This window comes from Neurospora tetraspora, assembly GCF_033439725.1.
Source record: "Neurospora tetraspora strain CBS 560.94 chromosome Unknown B0H65scaffold_3, whole genome shotgun sequence".
Taxonomy (NCBI): Eukaryota; Fungi; Ascomycota; class Sordariomycetes; order Sordariales; family Sordariaceae; genus Neurospora; species Neurospora tetraspora.
Window position 1 is genome coordinate 1,422,595 of NW_026944385.1, and position 18,902 is coordinate 1,441,496.

General features: G+C 43.7%; 3 protein-coding genes across 3 annotated transcripts; all 3 read left to right on the forward strand.

Moving 5' to 3' along the window:
- Window positions 1-1,970: 1,970 nt before the first annotated feature.
- On the forward strand, window positions 1,971-4,638 carry B0H65DRAFT_490978 (FAD/NAD(P)-binding domain-containing protein). Its single transcript, XM_062827740.1, has one exon. It carries the CDS (start codon window positions 2,256-2,258, stop codon window positions 4,269-4,271), a length of 2,016 nt encoding a protein of 671 aa, XP_062682780.1. The 5' UTR covers window positions 1,971-2,255; the 3' UTR covers window positions 4,272-4,638.
- Window positions 4,639-5,540: 902 nt separating this feature from the next.
- Window positions 5,541-7,951, forward strand: B0H65DRAFT_570787 (uncharacterized protein). The gene is made up of 2 exons (XM_062830463.1): window positions 5,541-6,295; window positions 6,354-7,951. The coding sequence occupies exons 1-2, from the start codon at window positions 5,623-5,625 to the stop codon at window positions 7,664-7,666; spliced, it is 1,986 nt and encodes a 661-aa protein (XP_062682781.1). The 5' UTR covers window positions 5,541-5,622; the 3' UTR covers window positions 7,667-7,951.
- Window positions 7,952-9,165: 1,214 nt separating this feature from the next.
- Window positions 9,166-10,120, forward strand: B0H65DRAFT_461159 (uncharacterized protein). The gene has a single exon (XM_062826585.1). It carries the CDS (start codon window positions 9,350-9,352, stop codon window positions 10,082-10,084), a length of 735 nt encoding a protein of 244 aa, XP_062682782.1. The 5' UTR covers window positions 9,166-9,349; the 3' UTR covers window positions 10,085-10,120.
- The last annotated feature ends 8,782 nt before the right edge of the window (window positions 10,121-18,902 follow it).

An 18,902-nucleotide genomic window follows, 5' to 3' on the forward strand; every position in this document is an offset into this window, starting at 1 on the left:
GACGCGAAACAAATCACACGATGTGTTTTGATATTAATCAATCGCCAAGGTATGGCGGCGTTGAGTATTCTATTCACGGCCTTTCCGGATGATTGAGCTCCGGAATGAACCTTTGGCTGGCATCAGGAATTGTTCGCACCATTACCATTCCCTTGAGCACCGATTAAGACACGGCAAACCGCAAAAATAGACAGCTTATTTTTGTCAAGAGACCATTCCCTACCGCACCGAGAAAAACACGGCAAACCGCAAAAATATACGGCCTTGTCTTGTCAAGACATGGGCATTGTCTCAAGTCCAGAACAACAACGTTCAAGTCAATGACAATTGTGTCTACGAAACACCTAATAGGAACGCGCACGATAATTTTGGTGGCCGCGATGGCGCTCGTGATCAAGAATGAAGCAAGTTTTGTCGCCCATTCCCTCGCTACCAGGTTCCGAGACACACAACAAACAGCGGCAAAGAGAGTCGTCAAAGTCACGAACAAGATCTGGTGTCTCAGGGCGACAACCGAAACTGCACAAATCAAGGGCACAGCCCCCTCAAAGTTTGTGAGTAATCCTACCCGCACCCACCCCAAAACCTACACGCACCCTCCCCCTTCTAGACACTTGATAATTATTTTTCAACAACGCCAACTAACGTTTCGAAAGCTGGTAGGGTAGAAGATTATGCCTCAAATTTATCGTAAGCTATCTTTCCTTTAATCAAACGACCTTTTGAAGGTCCTTAGATAAGCTGTGTGCATTCACAGCGCCCAAGGTACTCAGTATAAGTGCAAAAATTGACCTTAGGAATGCCAAAAGTCCTGGAATGGAATTAGATAATCTATAGAAAACAATGGCATACGGCATTTTGGGTAGAAATGGCTAAACGTGGAGTGGTCTTGGTATAGTATTGGGGGAGAGGGTGCGGGTAGGATTACTCAAGTTTGTTCCCTTATAGGAACAGCACGTTTGGCGGTTTGGCAGGTGCTCGGCCCGAATTCAATGTCGATTCTTGAAACTGGAAGACAGATGCATTTGGGCTGGCGAGCATGATCACTAAGCAGAAAGCATTGCACGTGCAAGAAGTCTTGATATCATCGCGCTGGACTTCACTTGCCTGTCGATGTCGATAGAAACGAAGATCGGCTTACGAATCCATTGCCCTTCTGAGAAACTTCGCCATCTGCGCCTTTGACTCTTCGATCCTGTCTGCGAGATTGACAGCAGTCATGCAGATGTCGAGGAAGGAAGGAAAGAAGTGCTTGCATACTACAGGAACCGGGTCACGAGTCCGTCTTTCCTGCTGCGCAAGGAGGACCTGGCACTGAAGTTTCCACTTGTACCCAGCATCGAATGGATACGAATGCTCTTGCTTTCTAAACAACACATCTGCAGTCGGCATCAGACCTCCAACAGCCCGAATCACGAGTGTTAAGCAGGAGCAATGCGCTGCCACAGCAGGAAAACCTTCTTATCAGGTTTCGAAGCAACCGCGCCTCTCCGACTCTCTCCAAACCAGAACGAGAAGGCACGATGTTGTGCTTTGCGGTTGCCATTGGACGTGGTAAGTGACAGACGTTCCAGCTTTTAGTTGGATACACAGCGTGGAGGTGCAGGTTGTCCAGTCTTTCGGATTCGGATTTCCCAACTTCGGACATCGACGATGCGTTATGCCATGTGGTTACGCTTGAAGTTGGCATATTCCTCCCGGTTGACAGATTCAGTTGACAGATTCGTCCCAGTTGAAGCCAACTGGTTCTCTGCACGACATGGATTTACAATCAACCGGCTATCCGAACTCTGCCCGAGCCAACTTGAGAACCCAGCTGCGAACACAGCCAAGAAAGCTGGTAGCAGTTGACGAAGGTCTTGACGGCTGACGGTCACAGCCCCTTCTCGACGTGGTGGAAGTGAAGGATAAATAAGCACCAGTCGACCATTTTTGAGAGATATTCTCAGCAGTAAAAATAATTCATCACACATCGCAGAGTCAACAGTATCAACAGACTCATCACTAATAGCCCTAGGAGACTCATCACCAACTTCTTCCGTCCCGATGGGACTACCTACCTAGAGTACCCTACCATTTTGAACTTTGACCTTCAGATGAGCATGCTATTCAACCAGCCATTCCAGCCTGTTCATCTCGACTTTCGAGGTTCATACGCTTTTCCGCGCCTTGGACCATAGACTGTCCTTGCACTCGTTCCCTCATCAATTCTTTGCTTACTTTATCCGACCAAGAAACCGGCAACATCATTCAACATGGACGCCCTCGCATCTCAACCGCCGGTGTGCTCTTCGACCACCAGATTGCCAGATAGCCAACGACATCAGATCAAAGTGGCTATCATCGGCGGCGGCATCTGTGGCACTGCCCTCGCAGCCGGCCTGCTAGAATCCAGGTACATAGACTGTCACATTTACGAGAAGGTGCCTATGTACCGTGACGTGGGGGCTGGTCTGTCCCTCCACAAGAACGCCATTGGCGCGATGAAGCTCATAAATCCGGAGCTCTTCAATGCCTATCAGAAGAAGGCCGTGGACATCGCCCAGGAGAATCAGGAGATGGCGACCGAAGTCATCCTGGCAGCGGGGAAACATAAGGGTCTCAAGGTTGGCGAGCTCGGTCGTGCCAGGGGACGCAAGTCCGTCAGTCGCGCCGACCTTCTAGAAGGATTCCTTGAGCTGGTGCCCAAGGAGAACATCAGTTTCGGCAAGCAGGTTGTGAAGATCTGGGAAACCCATCATGGAAGCGAAAGGTCTCGCACAGATTCGGTCGCACCCTGCACTGAGGATTCCGGCGAGTATGACCACCCCATCCACATCGAGTTTGCGGACGGCAGCCGCGCCCACGCCGACGTCCTCATCGGCTGTGACGGAATCCACTCGAGTGTGCGCGCCTATCTCCTGGGCGAAGATCACCCAGCCACAAAACCCAAGAATCACGATGGATGGCAGATCTATCGCACCCTCATCCCGACAAAGAAGGCGATTGAGAAATGGGGGGTTGACGAGAAGTTGACCCAAACTGTACCCATTCTTCTCGGTCCCAACGGCCACATCAACATCATCCCCATGAAGAATGGCAAAATGCTCAGTGCCGGGGTAGCCGTTCGCGGCGCTGCTCGACCGGACACCGCTATCGGTCCCTCCTCCGTCCCTGCCTCCGCCCCTGCCTCCACTTCAACTGTCCCTCCAACCCCTCCTGATACTGAGAGCGGTGTAGTGCCGTGGGTGTGGTATGCAGCTCTCAACAACACCACTGTTGGTGATCTCTTCACTTACCGCACCAATTCATCTACTCCCGCGAATCCATCCCCAGCCCCCCCTGCCTATCAGACCCAACCTCCCAACTCACTTCCGGGACAGGGCACACCAAAGCTCAACCCCTACCTCTACAAAGACTACACCCGCGAGGCCCAAAAGATTGTCTGTATGGTCGCCGCCGACACCTCCGCTTCCTGGGCCGTTGCCGACCACGACAATGCTCCCTATTACGCCCGCGGCTGCGTCGCCATGGCCGGCGACGCCGCTCACGCCGCGCTTCCCTTTGCGGGCAACGGTGCGGCGCAGGCGCTCGAAGACGCGGCCGTCCTGGCCCATCTGCTGAGGACGTACGTCCGCACCCCCGAGATGGCAGAGACGGCGCTGTGGGCGTACGAGAAGGTGCGGATGGAGCGGTCGCAGAATGTGGTCGAGATTGCGCGCCAGTACGGGCGGGTGTATTCGTTCAATCCGGTCCAGCACGAAGGGAAGTGGGCCAAGCTGCATGAGAAGCCGGAGGTCATGATGCAATGGTTCCGGCAGCAGGCCGCTGTTACGAATGAGTTTAATGTCGAGTTACAGAACGAGTGGGCGGAGAGGCTGTTTGTGACTGAGTTGGCACTGAGGGGGAGGGCGAGGATGCAAAGTTCGGAGGCGGAGGGAAGTCAAGGAACTCACACGCAGCCAAAGACAAAGACGGATGAGGTCAAGAATGAGGAGGTAAGCAATATGCAGACTATGGGCGAGGGCACGTCTCCGACATCGACTTGGGTGTCGTTGGAGACGATCAGAGGAGGAGAGGAAGGGGAGAATGTGGAACGAAAGGAAGCGGGAGTTGTGGATGGGGAAGATGGGGAACATGTGGAAAGGGAGGAAGCGAATGATGATGATATGCACGATATGGAAAGTGTGGCAAGCTTCGGACAGGACAGCGATTATGACTTCGTTGACGATTACATGGATGATGCAGATGACGAGCTGGAAGATGAAGAGGAGGATGGCTCGGATCTTTAGTAATGGGAGGGAAATGAAAACGACGAAAAGGTTGATGAAACAACAAGGCGAAGGATTGGGAAGATTGTCATATTGGATGCTCGCCGGAAGAAGAACCGAGGACAGGGAAACAGCCTCGCAGTCTGGAATAAAAACAGGACGTGAGTAGTGGTGGATAACGACTGCGACGAAAACCTAAGCAGGAGGATATCAAGCTCAGGATGTTCATGGGCATCAGATTGATCAACATATTACACCCGATGGGGGACACAAGGAGGATGGCTTTAAATCAGAGCAAGGCGAAGCATGTAAGATTGTCTTGATTGGATGCTTGCCAGGAAGAAGGAACCGTTCTTTTGTCGATAGTCTGAACAGAAATAGAAATAAGAAGTTGCCTTTGCTTGTCAGAAGAATGGTGGTTCAGTGTGAAGAACTCAGTGTGATGAAGTCATGCCGGCGCCGGGCTTCGAGGCCTGCTGATGTCTAGGTATGGTGGCAGATATCCGACTAGCAGACACGCTGGTAATTTAGCAGTCATATTGCTAAGGAGTCATCTTAGTCGGTGCCCACTCCGCCAAGACATGGAACAGCTTTGGGCATTTGTAAGCTCAACTCCCGTGACCCGATACGAAACATCATGAAGTTCCTGCTCGCTCCATCTCCGTTGGATTATCCTTTAAATGGCGCTGACTCTCAAGGAGACGGGAATAAAGTAAAGAAGCTCCAGACCTTTCACCACAATGGTCACGAGATACAGGTTGCATGCCCAGGCGACCCAGCAGAGGACCCACCCCCACTGTCGATCATGACATGCATCTTTTTGCGGAGTAAGCGACCCGGATCCCATCCTTCTGCCTGCAAGTCAATAAACCGAATTTAGACATCGTGACGATGGGAAAACGAAAGCCGAGAAACGCGGATCAAAGGATTGACATGTTCAGCTTCCCATTCAAGTCATCGCGGGAATAACAACAGCGGAACTGGACAACTTGAAGTGAGGGGTACCGCTGGGGTGCAGAATGAGGGGTCGATGTTCTGTGCTAGCCCCAAGTACACCAAGCCGTGAACCCTTGTGGCTGCACTCCTCCTGCACCTCCATCCACGCTTCGACTCCCGATTCGCGAACAGCTCTCTTCCGAGGTAGGACTACGACGTATTTGGGCGATTGACGCGAGCGGGGGAGATGGGGTCTGGGGAACCTGGGGAATAACAAGATGGGGTCTGGGGAACAACAAGATGGGGGGCCGTATAAGTACCGGCCGGATCTAGGAAAGAGGGGGGGGAGCCCATCGACGACAAAGGTCTGGACACTGTCATCATTTCCATCACCGTTGGTCAAGTCACACACTCACACAAATCAAGACAAAACAGAATGGGGGACTCTAACACCACCGTCGACGCCATCAGCTTCGTCGACACGACCTCCAGCCAACGCATCGAGCCCGGCTCCGTCAACCACCCACCTGCCCCCTGGCCAGCGCACTTCAAGACCGAGCCCACGCCCGACGAGGTAGCCAAGATCACCGCTAATGTTGTCGACACAGTAAACAACCACTTCGACAAGGTTCCCGACCTGTTCCTCGACTCCCAGGCTGGCTTCTGGCGAGACCACCTAGCCCTGACCTGGAACCTGCGCACCCTCAAAGGCAAAGACAAGATCCGTGACTTCTTGCAAACCGAAGCCCAAGTCAAAGAAGTGCCTCTGCAAATCCAGATCGACGAGTCGCAAGCTTTCCGCAAGCCGCAAGTCGCCGGATTTGCTCCCGTTGACGGACTCAAGGGCATCCAGTTCTATATCACCTTTACCTCGCAGAACGGCAAGGGACGCGGTGTGGTCAGGTTGGTGCAGGAGGAAAAGACGGAAGAGTGGAAGATCTGGACCTTCTTTACCACTCTTGAGGAGTACCGCCATCAGCCAGAGCCGAGGGGACCCAACAGGTCGAAGGGTGTCGAGCATGGTGGACAGCCGGGACGGATGAACTGGGCGCAGAAGAGGCAGGAGGAAATTAACTTTACGAACCACGAGCCGGATGTGTTGATTCTCGGTATGTTCCCTCTCCTTTTGCTTCTCGGCAAACAAATAACTGACCCCCACCACCACAGGCTGCGGCCAAGGCGGCCTCACCGCCGCCGCCCGCCTCAAGATGCTCTCGGTCACCTCGCTCATTATCGACCGCAACCCGCGCATCGGCGACAACTGGCGCAACCGGTACCACCAACTAGTCCTGCACGACCCAGTCTGGTACGACCACCTGCCCTACCTCCCCTTCCCCGACACCTGGCCCATCTTCACGCCCAAGGACAAGCTCGCCGACTGGTTCGAGTCGTACGCCAAAGCGCTGGACCTCAACATCTGGCTGCGCTCCACCATCGTCTCCTCCGAGTACGACGCCTCCCGCAAGTCCTGGAAGGTGGTCATCCGCCGCTCCTTCGTCAAGACCTCGCGCCCTTCAGGCTCCTCCAACCCGCCTGGCGGCGCACCTGAGGGAGTAGAAGAAGAACTCGAACACATGGAACTCACCGTCTACCCCAAACACATCATCCAATGCACCGGCGGCTCGGGAAAACCCAACATGCCGACCTCCATCCCCGGCATTGCCGGTGGCGTCTTCAAGGGCGACCGGCTCTGCCACTCCTCGCAGTTCACAACCGCCACCCCGCTCTCCGAGCGCGGATCCAAGAAGGCCATCGTCGTGGGCGCGTGCAACTCCGCCCATGACATCTGCCAGGACTTCTACGAGCGCGGGTACGACGTGACCATGATCCAGCGCTCCTCGACCTTCGTGCTGTCCTCGTCTGCTGCGCTCAAGTACCTTATCGGCCCGATCTACAGCGAGGGAGGGCCGGCGGTGGAAGACGCCGACATGTTCGTTTGGTCGTACCCGAGCGAGGTGTTGAAGACGTTGCAGAAGGACTTGACCAAGTTGACGATTGAGCACGATGCCGAGTTATTGGCGGGGCTGGATAAAGCTGGGTTTAAGCTGGATAAGGGCGTCGATGGCGCGGGACTGTTTGCCAAGTATCTGCAGCGGCAGGGAGGGTATTATATCGATGTCGGCACTTCGAAGCTGATTGTTGAGGGAAAGATTGCCGTCAAGTCGGGGGTCGGTATTGCGGAGGTGGTGGAGAAGGGATTGAAGATGGAGGATGGGGAGGTGTTGGAGGCTGATGAGATTGTGTTTGCGACGGGGTATGATAATATGCGGTCAACGGCCAGGGAGGTGTTTGGGAGTGAGCAGGTGGGGGATAAGGTGGGTGATGTGTGGGGGTGGGATGAGGAAGGGGAGATGAGAGGGATTTGGACGAGGAGTGGGCATGAGGCGTTCTGGTTCCATGGAGGGAATCTGGCGCTGTCGAGGTATTATTCGAGGGTGGTGGGGTTGCAGGTTAGGGCGAGTTTGGATGGGTTGTTGTAGGGGGATTGTGGCTGGATGGGAGGGGGAGTAAGAAGAGGGCTAAAGGGGGGGACCGGAGTTTCTTGGATAGCTATCCTGGTTTTTGACATCCTAGGTGCGATGAGGAACACTTGAATGCTGACTCTTGTTGAACATCATGCCCATTGCTGGGAGCGTACTACTGACCATGCTGGTACGTCTGGGTTGATCCTCGGATTCGCGATGGAATGAAGCTTGTCCGGTATGACGGTATCGTGGGTAGAGGTATTCGGCCTTGCCGCCCGCCAACGAGAAATGAACAAGGAGTCCAAAGAAGCATGGACTCTTGCTTCTAGAACAGTTCCATTATCTCCCTTTGTCGTGATGAGCACCAACGGAAAAGTTTCCGCCGTACTGTACCAAACGCACCATCACCACCCACAACCACTCTCCCATCCAGACACCATCGTTACAAGTCCTGCATGGCGCCAGGATTCTCGCCATTTAAGCTTTTCTCCTTTTCCTTGCAATGCTTGCCATACATTCCTCAAATGATCTTCGTCTCCCACGCGATTGGTCCAGTCGGTCCATCCGAGACTCGGGAACGTCTCGTGAGATGTTGGGAGGATGGCCTGGATGGGTGCTTGAGTTGAGCTGAGCGGCTAGCTACATAAACATCACGGGATGTCTGGTTGCCTTACTTCTCCCCAACGGTTAGGCTATCGGTCATTTGCGACCATTCTGTTAGCTTAAATGATTCCGCATCATGTACAGTGGGTATCCGTGCTTTGTCACGACATTATGGCTGCCGAGTGGCGAGTTGCAGAGTAAGGTCAGTGATAAAGACGAAGAAAAATATGATGAAGAGGAGGAAGTCTGGGTAGTGTGTATGTAGCTTGCCAGGCGCCGGGAGTAGTGGGCAACGGACGTGGATGGATCGAGACATCATCGACATGGGACTGCGTGGGATTAATGCCTTGTTTGTTTGCTTGTCATGTCCCAGATGTCTCAATCCTTCTTCCTAGTTCATGTAGGTAAAAAGAGATCAGGGTTGTCCAGCCGACCGGCACTCAAACTTTTAAGAGCCCTTCGCTGCCTTCTATGTTTCGATCCATCGACCTCTTTGCCTCCGTTTCCAGATTACTCTCTTCTTTCTTGTGCCAGTCAGTTGCCTGGGCGGGAACGTCAGATACTTGCTTATACTATAGTCAACATGGAGCTCAGCTCATATCATATGTGTGCAACGACGACACGGGGGTTGACTTCCCCGCTACTTATCCTCTTTACTTCTGGTCATTGCCCTTTCATCGACCGCCCGGGCTGTCACGGGAGATGACCCGGAAAAAAAAAGTGATTTTTCCTCATTATCCTGAACAAGTCTACTTTCTCGAAGACACCATCATCGTCATCTATTTTAATGCAAATAGACCCGGATCCCTGACATTAACGTGTTCTGACGAGTTCACGGGGTCTGGCAGGAGCGAGACCGAATGGAAGACTAGTGAGTAATTTTCATTCGCAGTTTGGTTGACAATCCATCTCCTCTCTGAAGCATTGGCTGGCAAGCCTCGTAGGCGCGTCGCATCGATCCGTCCCTCCCCAATCTTCCTATCCATGCGCAAGAAAATGTCCTAATAACTTTCTGACGTTTCAACAAAAGTTGTGGAAGTGCCCGTGATCCCGGCACCCAACGGATCACAACCTATCAGAGTATAGAAAAAAGATATGATCAAGTTGACGGTAGATTTTGATTGGTATACCTGCGGCTTCAAAGTTGGTCGTGTGATGGATGAGAGGTTTCCCTTGTCGGGAGGTGGCTTCAAATTGATGAATCAACGACGCCCTGGGGGGCCGACAACCGTGGGAGAGGCGGAAGCATCGCAATTTTCCGCCACTCCTGCAACTTTGCCGCCGACCGCAACACTTACGACAACAACTCAGTCAATACAGGCTCTGACTACAACGACCTCGTCTTCCACAGTTGCTGATACCACTGCTGGCCCTGGCAGCAGTACGACCCCTAGCGACCTAGACACATCACCGACTCATTCATCAACAGCGGGCATCGACGCCGAGAAGGACTCAGGCACCAAAAACGGAGGAGGAGGTCTAAGTGCCGTGGCCATGGCTGGAATTGGAGTTGGTGCGGGCGTTGCGGTCATCGCGGTTGCCGGCCTGTGGTTCTTGTGTTACTGGAGGGGAAGGAGGAAGGCGCTGGCTACGGCTGCCGCTACCAGTCATCAGCAGCAGACGGAAGAAGAGCAGAGGAAGGGAGATGTCATCAAAACGCCAGGAAGTGGGACGCAGCAGTCGCCGTCTTCCTATTATGGGCAGGAGCACTTTGGAAAGGAAGATATCAAGGGAAAGCCGCAACTGTCAGAGCTGGGGGCCGTGGAAACTGGAAGGCATGAGGTAGATGGAGGGGGTCACGGTTGGCAGAATAGGGTTGAACTTGCTTGACCACGGGACATGTTTCAATGCTTGGTGACGGGAAACTGGAACAAAGCGCCCAAAGAAAAGCTTCCACTTATACAAGAGATCGATTTATTTAAACTTTTCTTTCGCCCTCACTCAGTGGCACGGCCCGAAGCAGCCAAGACGATGGAACCCCGGCGCCACATGAATGCGGGCCGATCGATCGATCGTCATTCAACGAAAGAGCGACAGTCACCACAAACACTCCTTTTTCATTGTATCTTTATAACACATATTGGAAGTGTTTGGCTACTCTTTAATCCATCTTCATTCATTCTTCTGACTGAGGCACAGGATATTGTCCGGTAGCGTGAGCCGCGAATATCCGGTGTATTCCCGCCCGGGCCGGCATGGTCCGGCGTAGGCCGACACTCGTCCGGAAGGAACCAACGAGCAGCGTTAGAGATAACTCAACTCAACTCAACTCGGGGTTTGAAGTTAGTTGAGTGGGTCAACTCGAGGTCCCGAGTTGAGTTGAGTAGAGTTGAGTTGAGTTGAGTTACACTAGTTGCCAGAGTTGCCAAAATATTGGGGTCACCCATAACCCTATACCCGGTCTGCCAAGAAGGCGTTACGTAAGGTAGTTAGTTATATTTGGCTTGGCGAGTTGAGTTATCTCCAACGCTGCCAACGAGGGATGGGAGACTCTCGCACTAACAAACTCTTACCACACCTGCTCTTCATTTCTCCTGCACATACATTTCAGTTTCTTCCTCATTTTCCCATCCATAACAAACTCACGATCGACATGGCCGAGATCCCATGCAGTCTGTCTTCCATAGGTAGTTCCATCGTCGAAAAAGCCATCTCCGTCTAGACGCGCCGTCGTTACAAGTTCTGCATGGCACCCTTGCCTTTCGCATGCATTGGAACCTCGCGAACTCTAGCGTGTCTGTTCTGGGCTCTGCTGTGGTCGATCGCTTGGTCGGCATGGAACTGACTGGATGGTTGGCCATATTTACAGGGGACCTAACTGTACCCCCGTCCCAGCAACGTCTGGAAGGAATGACAAATAACGGAGATTGTATCAGATATGACGGTGCAGAATTGATTAATTGAAGAGTGTGTGTGACTGATTCGCCCAGAAGGTATGGGGGGTGCTAGAGTAACCCAAATATGCCCAGAAATCAGGCAACATCAGGTGGCTAGAACGCTAACCTCTATATAGTATAGTTAAAACCACCCTTAAATCTAATATACCCCCTCACTTGCAGACCTTCCAAATAGGGTAAAAGTGAAGCTATTTATAGAGTCTCTCTTATAACACGTTAATTTCTCTAGCTAAACTATAAATATCCTCCAAAATATCATCCGGAATCTCCTTATCTATCCCTATCTCTTTACGAGCTAGTACATTCGTTATTCTTATTAGTTCCCAGAATTTCTCGTAATCCAATTATCCTAGAACCTTTATTAATTTATCGGCTAGTATCTTCTTTATTTCTAAATACTTAATTTTAATCCTTCCTTCTATAATTTCCTACTTTAATTAATAAAAATAGATATCGATATATTTCAATTTAATTATTATGGGTATTTATTACGAGGTTATTGATGTATTTATTTATAATTTAGTAGAGGATAACCTTATTATTTTAGGCTATCTTTAATTAGTTTATTACGCGCTAGGTATCGATTAGCCTAATAATTCCCTCCGCTTCGGCCCCGCCTATAAATAATGTAATTATTTCCTTTATAGAATTCTAATTTATTTCCGTTATGCTCCGTTAATTAAACGGTATGCGCTTCCTATTAAGACGGCTAGTATATATCCTACGTACCGGAAGCCTTCTTATGAAGAAGTCCCCGACGAAGGGGAGTTGGAGTTACTACAATTGGAATTTATACGTTGTTTCTCTATCTCTACGATTGTAAGGAAGGCTGCTTGTTAATAGTTCAACCGTTTTAAGAACCGGGTAATTAACCGATTAGGAATTATACCTATTAGTAAGACCCCTAATAGTTTAGGTTAAATACTTATACTCGCCGCTGTACCGTCCCAAATTAGCCCCCGCGTTTTTCTAATTTCCTATTGGGTAGGTAGAGGGGTCCGTACCGGCAACGTTAATTACTGTATACCGGTTAGGTTTTACAATATCCTTAAAAGTCCTATTAACCTTAATAATATTAAAGAATTGTCCGTACCGAATTTTAATTAGTTAACCGAAAAATATAAATTACAAATTATCCGTACGACTCGAACTAATATAAAGGAAAATATTAAAAGAAGAATTGAAGAGGATAAAATAAAGAAGGAAGGAGGAACCTTAGACCCTGATAATATTAATAATGGTTTAATAGAAGATATAATAAAGGAAGTATTAGAAGGGAGAGGTTAAAAGTACAAACGATTCTTTAATAATTATTTTTATTAATAGATTAATACCCTAGTTAATAAAGGGGACGAGGATATATTACGTATAATAAAAGTAATTAACTCTATCTACTTTACCAGTAAAGATAAGGATTTTCCCCACTACGAAAGTGTTACGAACTATAAGCGAAGGACATGGGCCAACCAAGCCACCGGTACACTGCAGCCACGTGAAGGCTGGGCAGTGTAACCAGGGCAAGGAAAGAGGCAGGCACGGGCCCGCGGGAATAAGCAGGGCTCACGGAAGCAATCCAGGCTCACGGTGGTGAGCCAGGCTCGCAAAGGTGAGCCAGATCCAAGGAGTGAGCCAGAGAACCTAAGCAGCAAGATAGTTTACGATGCAGTATAAGAGGACGACTGGAGAACTCAGATTGTCAGATAGTTCGACAGTAGTCAATAGACCATCGTCACCAGAGACACGTATAACGATACTTGTTGTGAACCCTTTGGCTTTACCAAACTGCACTTGATAGTCTTTACCTTCAGCTATCCCACTTAGGCAGATCAAGTCTGCCATTCGTCACAGAAAGGGTTATTAATAATTACTTTGTAATTAATAATATTTCTATTAATAAAATTATATTGGAGGACATTATTAAATTCTACGAAAAGGTTGATAAACTCCCTAAAATTAACGTTTAAATCTAAATTAAATTCATTAAATAGTATTAGTATTATACTAATACGTTTATATAAGAGGGCGCGGAAATCCTTCCCCCTACTCGATCTTACAATTTTAAACTTAAATTCCGCTTAGAAGCTACGCCGCCCACTTTTCGCGGCCGCGCTTTTAACCCCGACGAATTTAATATTATTAAAAAATAAATTAAGGATAATTTTAAGAAGAAATTTATTAGGCCCTCCTAATCCAAAATATTATTATTGGTTTTATTCGTTAAGAAGCTAAATAATAAAGTATGCGTTCATATTAATTATAAAAGTATTAATAACGTTAATCTTAAATTTCGTTACCCTCTACCGCTAATTAAAAAAAACTTTCGATACGATCTACCATATTAAGATTTTTATTAAATTTGATATAATCGCTATTTTTAACTATATCCGCATTAAATAAAGCTACGAATGATTAACTATTATTATTATACGGTTTAGTCTATTTAAATCTTTAATAGTACTTTTTAATTTATAAAGCGCCTTAAGGGCTTTTTAGAATTATATTAATAATATCCTTTATAACGTTTTTAATGTCTATGTAATTATTTACCTTAATAATATCTTTATTTACTCTAATAATATATAAGATTACGAACGCTATATTAACAACGTATTTAATAAATTCGTTAAAGGAAAATTGAGTGTTAATATTAATAAATATAAATTCTACATAATATGTATAAAATATTTAAGTTTAATTATTATGTTAAGTAGTATCTAAATAGATCTAAAAAAAGTTAATTTAATTATAGAATAGTAAGCTCCCGAATTTAAGAAGTCTTTATAATCCTTTTTAAATTTTATAAACTTTTACTATCGTTTTATTAAAAGATTTTCGATTATAGCGACCCTACTTTACAAATTTACTAAGAAAAATATAATTTAGATTTAGAATAATAATTATTAAAGAGCTTTCGAATCTTTAAAAAAGGCTTTCACCGAAAGACCCGTACTAAAGATTTATAATTAAACTAAAAGGACTATTGTCGAAATAAATACTTCTAATTAGATTATTAGCGGTACCCTATCTTAATATAATAATAATAGCGTCCTTTACCCTGTCGTTTACTTTTCAGCCAAATATACGTCCTAAGAATATAATTATAATGTATATAATAAAGAATTATTCGCTATTATGAAAGCCCTAGAAAAATAGAAGTTAAAGTTAGAGGGAGCCTAATAGCCGTTTAATATCTTAATAAACTATAAAAACTTACAAACCTTTATAATTAATAAATAATTAACTTAACGCTATATATAATAATCTGAATTCCTATTATAATTCAATTTCCTAATTAAATATACCCTAAATTCGAAGAACCTCCGCCCAAACGTACTAAACTGCAAGCTAAACGACCGCCCTAATAATGAAAAGAAAAAGACGACAAAATCGTAATACAAAAGCGGGCTCTATTAAACCCTTTATAGTTTGAATATAATTATTTCGGAGACCCTGTAATTATCTTTTCCCTTTATTTATTAAGTATAAATAATTTCGATAATAAATCGACCGATAATCTAATCCGGGTAAACTACGAAACCTCTATATTTCTATAAAAATTAATCTTTTACTTAATAGACGAAGTAAAGCGCTAATAGCCGCCAACTATTAGGAAGGTTTTCTATTGAACTTTCTCTAAATATTATATTGTTAACGGTATTGCGAAATAGCGGGATAGGGCTATTATCGACCTTTATAATAAAGAATTCTAATTCTAATTAATTAATTATTAATATAATTCCCTAAATGCGGGCTACCCTAATTATAATATTATTTACGAGCTCCTATAATGCGAATTGTATTAAGATGGTATATATAACGATATAAGGGTCTTTTATAAAGGATATCTTCCTCACGTAAAGACTAAATTCATTAAACGAAGTTTTATTAATTATTTTAAATTTATAGTTATATTTTTCATGCTATAGACAAATATTATGATTAATTATATTACCCCGCTACTGGAAAATACTTACTTTAACTAAACCTTTAAATGTATCGTTATTATTGTCGATTATTTAATTAAAATACGGTACTATATTCCGATTATAACTTCAGAAGCCGAAGAATTCGTAGACCATTTTATAGATTATATTTATTCGATTTATAGTTTACTAAATTCCGTCCTATCCGATAGAAATATTTAATTTATATTGCGTTTCCAATCTACCTTATATAAAAGACTATTTATTATTCGCAAATTAATTTCTACTTTCTACCCCTAAATTAACGTTTAGACCGAACGGATTAATGCTGAAATAAAATAATTCTTATAATTCTATATTAATTAGATTTAAATAGATTGGGTAAAGTGGCTATTAATCGCGGAGTTTATTAATAATAACGTTGTATCGTCGTTAATAAATATTTCCTACTTCTTCGCTAATTACGGTTATTACTTATAGATGGATACCGAGCTTCGTACGTTACCCCTACCCGATCTATTACTAGCCTAGCTAAAAGAATATTATAACGCTTTAGAATTAGTAGACCGCTTTTAAAAAATTTAGGATTTCGTAGTCTAATAGATTCGTTGTATTTAAGAATAGTACGAAGATAACGCTAATAAGAAATATATTAATTCCCCTAAATACTGCGCCGGCGATATAATTTTATTAAATATAATTAACTTCGTTAACGGTCGCCCCTATATAAAATTCTTACCCCGCTAGGAAGGATTATTTAAAGTTACTTAAACCGAAATTTATACCGTTTATTTCGCTCTACCAATTAATATAAAATATTCGCCGGTCTTCTACGTCTCCATAATATAATTATAATCTAATAAGGGATTATTAAAATAAAATACCTTATTAAATGTCCGGGTAAATAACGGCCGTGTTATAATTCGAATAGATAATTAGGAAGAATATAAGGAATAAACTTTCGAAAAATTTATTGATTGCGCCCAATTGGGTAATAGTTCGCACTAATATTACTATATTAAGTAGAAGACCAGGAATTTAACTTAGGAATCCGTTAGTAATATTATCGATTATAAGTACCGTTTATAGTAGTTTTATTGTAAGAATCCAGATAAGCCGGTCCCTCTAGAGGTTTAGAGCCTTTTATACCGCCTCGCCTCCGATTTTCCAACCTCCGTCTCTAATTTTCTAACTCCCGCCCCCGCTCTGGAACCCCCGCGATGCTACTCCGCCCGCGTATAACGGGAAATTGTTTCGGTTATTAATATAATAAAGCCGTTCCCGGATTTAATCATAATAATCGAAATGGATATAATAGTTAATAAAAAGGTAGAGGATAAATTATATCTAATTTTTAATAATATTGTAAAACGGTTAATAGATATATAGTTAAGAAAGTTACCCCCGACGTAATTTGTAGATTATAATAGATTAATATAAAGGGATAAATCTAGTATTATATATATATATATATATTTTTTCAACTCTATAAGCTTCTTTTAAAAGGGAATAATATTATAGGGCTAACCTATAATATATTTACACTATACTAATTGCATATATACTATATTAGACCTAGTGCTATAGCCTAGAGCTATATACTTACGTACTATTTATATGTTCTAATCACATACAATCTTACGTACACGCGCACAGACTAGTCCTACCTAGGCTCTCGCCTATATAGCTAGTCCTCTACGCATACTTCCCTTTCTCTCCTTCGTACAATAACGTATATCTTACCCTACCCCCAACGGTGCCCTCTCGCCCCGTAATAACATATAATAATATTTTCGCAACTTCGAACTTCGCTATTATTAACATTACTCCAAACCTCTTCAATATTAAAAATATTTTCGCTCGATCGTTCCAAAATACCCTATTCAATTATAAATACTTTTAACGTTACCTCCCACTCCGAAGAGCAATTTCGGCGACGTACGGCCGTACCTCTTATATAAGTATTTTCCTTTCGGGTACTAACTATGTTCCCGGCCTTCGTAAATAATATTTTAAAAACTAAAAAATTATAAAGTTATAATATAATAGGGTAAAAATACAATTAATACACAATAGTAAATCTATTCCAAGAGGTAAACTTTAACTTAGCTAGTAAAAAATATCCGGCCAGGCTATAAGGGCTTTTATCTTATATACAAACCCTTAATAAGCTCAGAATCCGACGCCCGGCCTCCGACCGTACGCCTTTATTGTTATCGCACCTACTCTACTACTTATCATAACGGCCCCTTCGCCCCGCCTCATCGCTCTTATCGATTCATTATAACGTTCCGCTCTTCGGGCCTAATTCCCAAGCCCTTCGGCACAATAATCTTACACGCGGCTTCCTATAGTTTGAAAGTCGGGAAGGAGATAGGCTCTAGTAAATTTATTATAAGGCCAGTAATAAGAGTAATTAGTAATATATTTGGCAGGGTAGGGTAATTAAATATAAAGTCGATAAATATTTTACTTTAAATAGTAAGTTCTAATAATTTTAAAACAGCCTTATTATTATCTTTTTAAAATTCGTTATCGAAGAGTAATGGTAGGAGAGGGGTAAGACCGTTATTTTCTATATTTTAATTTATATTAAAAAGTTTGAAATATCGTATAAATAATTAAAAAGGTTAATCAATTTAATTAAATAAATCGGCAATTGCGTTACTAATTAACTTTAATCCTTCTTTAAAATTGTTAAGGTTCCTTAAATAAATTAAACCTTTATTAAAAAATATATTACGTGTATAGACAATATAGTTAATCTACAAGTTCTAAAATTAATAAATAGAAGAAGTAATATAACTGATAAAGAATCCGATTTAGGCTTTTAATTAAAACTTTTTGTGCTATTATTCTTTTTTTTATATAGTATTTATTATTACGTATATTTTATAACTATAAATACGTAGATAATTGAAGTTAAGTTTACGGGGCTCGGTTTATACCCCTTTACAGTAAATTACGATAGTATAAAACCATTGGTATAGTAATTTCTAATTATAGAAATACTTAAGTAATTAGTTAGTAAAATAGACCAAGGCTAAAATAATTTAAAATTAGAAATTATAAGGGAATTTAACGCTATTTATTATTATACGCGCCTTTTCTTAAATTATACCCCCTAAATATTCAATGTTGTTGTTTTGAATTTAAATATTAAGTATTGAGGGTTCGAAGATAATAACGCGTATAATTAGCTTATTTTTAATATATTAATTCTTAAATTCATTATTATATTTAATATATTTAATTTTGATATTATATTAGTAATTAATTATATCGATAACCAGAAGGAGTTTTTTAATAGTAGCTTTAACTATTCGGTTCGTTATATAAATATATTAAACGAATTTAATCTATCGATAAGTAATAAATATAATATATTCAAAGTTACCTCTCCTTACTTTATATTTGAGGAAATTAATAACGAAAGGCTCTCTTAGGCTTAATCCTCTATCTTATCATTTTCGTTTAATTTATTATTTAATTTTTAAAATACTATACGAATCGTATTAATAAGTAGCAGGCCCTTTGAATTTAATACCTTCGATATTATAAAAGTATTCGAAGATTTGAAAATTATAATAACCGAATCGCTTATATTAGAATTTAACGGGCATTTTATATATACGACGGCCGGTAAAGGAATTAAAGCGATTTCGACGAATAAAAAACGCGGCCTAATTAAAAGACAGGGGTAGGTATTCGAGGACTGTCTAATAATAGATTTCTTAAAGGAAATAAAAAAATAAACTATTTAGCCAACGGAGGCAATTATTGGGCGGTTTATAATTTTAATAAAAACTTTGCTTTCGAAGTAGGCGT